The sequence below is a fragment of the Microcaecilia unicolor genome, chromosome 2 (genome assembly GCF_901765095.1).
Source record: "Microcaecilia unicolor chromosome 2, aMicUni1.1, whole genome shotgun sequence".
Taxonomy (NCBI): Eukaryota; Metazoa; Chordata; class Amphibia; order Gymnophiona; family Siphonopidae; genus Microcaecilia; species Microcaecilia unicolor.
In genome coordinates, this window is record NC_044032.1 from 248,305,279 (window position 1) to 248,306,785 (window position 1,507).

Here is a 1,507-nt window from a genome sequence, read left to right on the forward strand (position 1 = left end):
GTCAAGTGTAATCAGAATGGCATCCCTACCACTGTTTAGAATGAGTTTAATCGAGTTGACAAGGCCCAGGAGATAATCTTCAGTGGAATGATGAGTGTGAAAAAAGTTAATAAATTGTAATATGTAAACTTGTAAATAATTTCTCTCCTAACTAGCACAGTGGACCACAAAAAAAGAAGACAAAATAATTCTCTAAGATTGGGAGGAGTCTTGTAGAGAATCACATTCTGTGGTTGGCAGCTGAGAGCATCCTTATCAGTGGGAACAGAATGAAAAGCATTTTTCTGCTGTTATTTACTATGTTACTAGGAAAAGAATATAGAATAGACCTAATAACTCTACTCTCTGGCAGATTACAAGAATATCATGGATAAAAGAAACCACTCCGGTGTGACTGAATTCATTATCCTGGGACTGTCTAACGCCCCTGAGAGCCAGATCATCCTCTTCATCTCATTCCTCATCATCTACCTCATCACTATCACGGGGAACCTGCTCATCCTTATTCTTATCACCAATGATTCCCACCTCCACAGTCCCATGTACTTCTTCCTGGCCAACCTCTCCATTGTTGACCTGGTCTGTGTTTCGGTCACGGTCCCTAAAATGTTGGACAATTTTCTATCTGAGAGGAAGTCCATTCCCTTCTTTGGCTGTATCTTGCAGATGTATTGCTTCCAGTTCTTAATTGTGGTGGAGTGTTATATCTTAGCTGCTATGGCCTATGATCGCTATGTTGCCATCTGTCACCCATTAAATTACCCACTGATTATGAACAAGAGAGCCCGTGTTCGACTTGCTGCTGGCTGCTGGTTCATAGGCTTCATAAATTCAGTGACAGAGGCCGCCTGCGTCTGTACTTTGGACTTCTGTGGCCCTAATGCTGTTGATCACTTTTTTTGTGATGTCTCCCCACTCTACAAACTATCCTGCTCCAGTGTTTTTGCCCAAGAAATTGTCTTCTTGGTGGTTGTGTCCTTCTGTGGCATCATGCCCTTACTGCTGGTGGTGGCATCATATGTTTGCATCATCTCTGCCATCTTGAAGATCCGCACATCAGAAGGACGGCGTAGGACATTTTCCACCTGTGCTTCACACCTGGTAGTGGTGACATTATACTATGTCAGTGGGACTTATTGCTACATGCGCCCCTATTCCATGTATGCACTGAGTGAGGAGGTGAAGTTGATAGCTGTGATATATAGTGTTATTAACCCTATGCTGAACCCCATCATCTACAGTCTGAGGAACAAGGAGGTCAAAGGGGCATTTGTGACATTGTTCCTAAAGAAGAGATTCTCCTAAGTCATGTACAAATCCTATCATATGTTTTCCTCCAATAAGTAAATGTTCTTTTTTTCCAGTATAATAGTAAATGAAGGTAGGAACCTTCGTGTAATAAATTATAATGCTTAAAATCTATCACCTTTTTTCCAAAATAGGAAGATCTAATATTGGCTTATTAATGACAAGCATAGATGTATAGATTTTTTTTTTTAGGGAAATT

The 1,507-nt window shown here is 40.7% G+C and overlaps 1 protein-coding gene across 1 annotated transcript; it reads left to right on the forward strand.

Annotated features, from left to right (window-relative positions):
• Positions 1-366: 366 nt before the first annotated feature.
• LOC115461961 (olfactory receptor 5V1-like) lies at positions 367-1,305 on the forward strand. Its single transcript, XM_030192012.1, has one exon. The coding sequence runs from the start codon at positions 367-369 to the stop codon at positions 1,303-1,305; it is 939 nt and encodes a 312-aa protein (XP_030047872.1).
• Positions 1,306-1,507: the final 202 nt, after the last annotated feature.

Excerpts from the sequence above, each read along its gene's own strand:
- LOC115461961 (XM_030192012.1), top strand. The coding sequence starts at position 367 with ATGGATAAAAGAAACCACTCCGGTGTGACTGAATTCATTATCCTGGGA.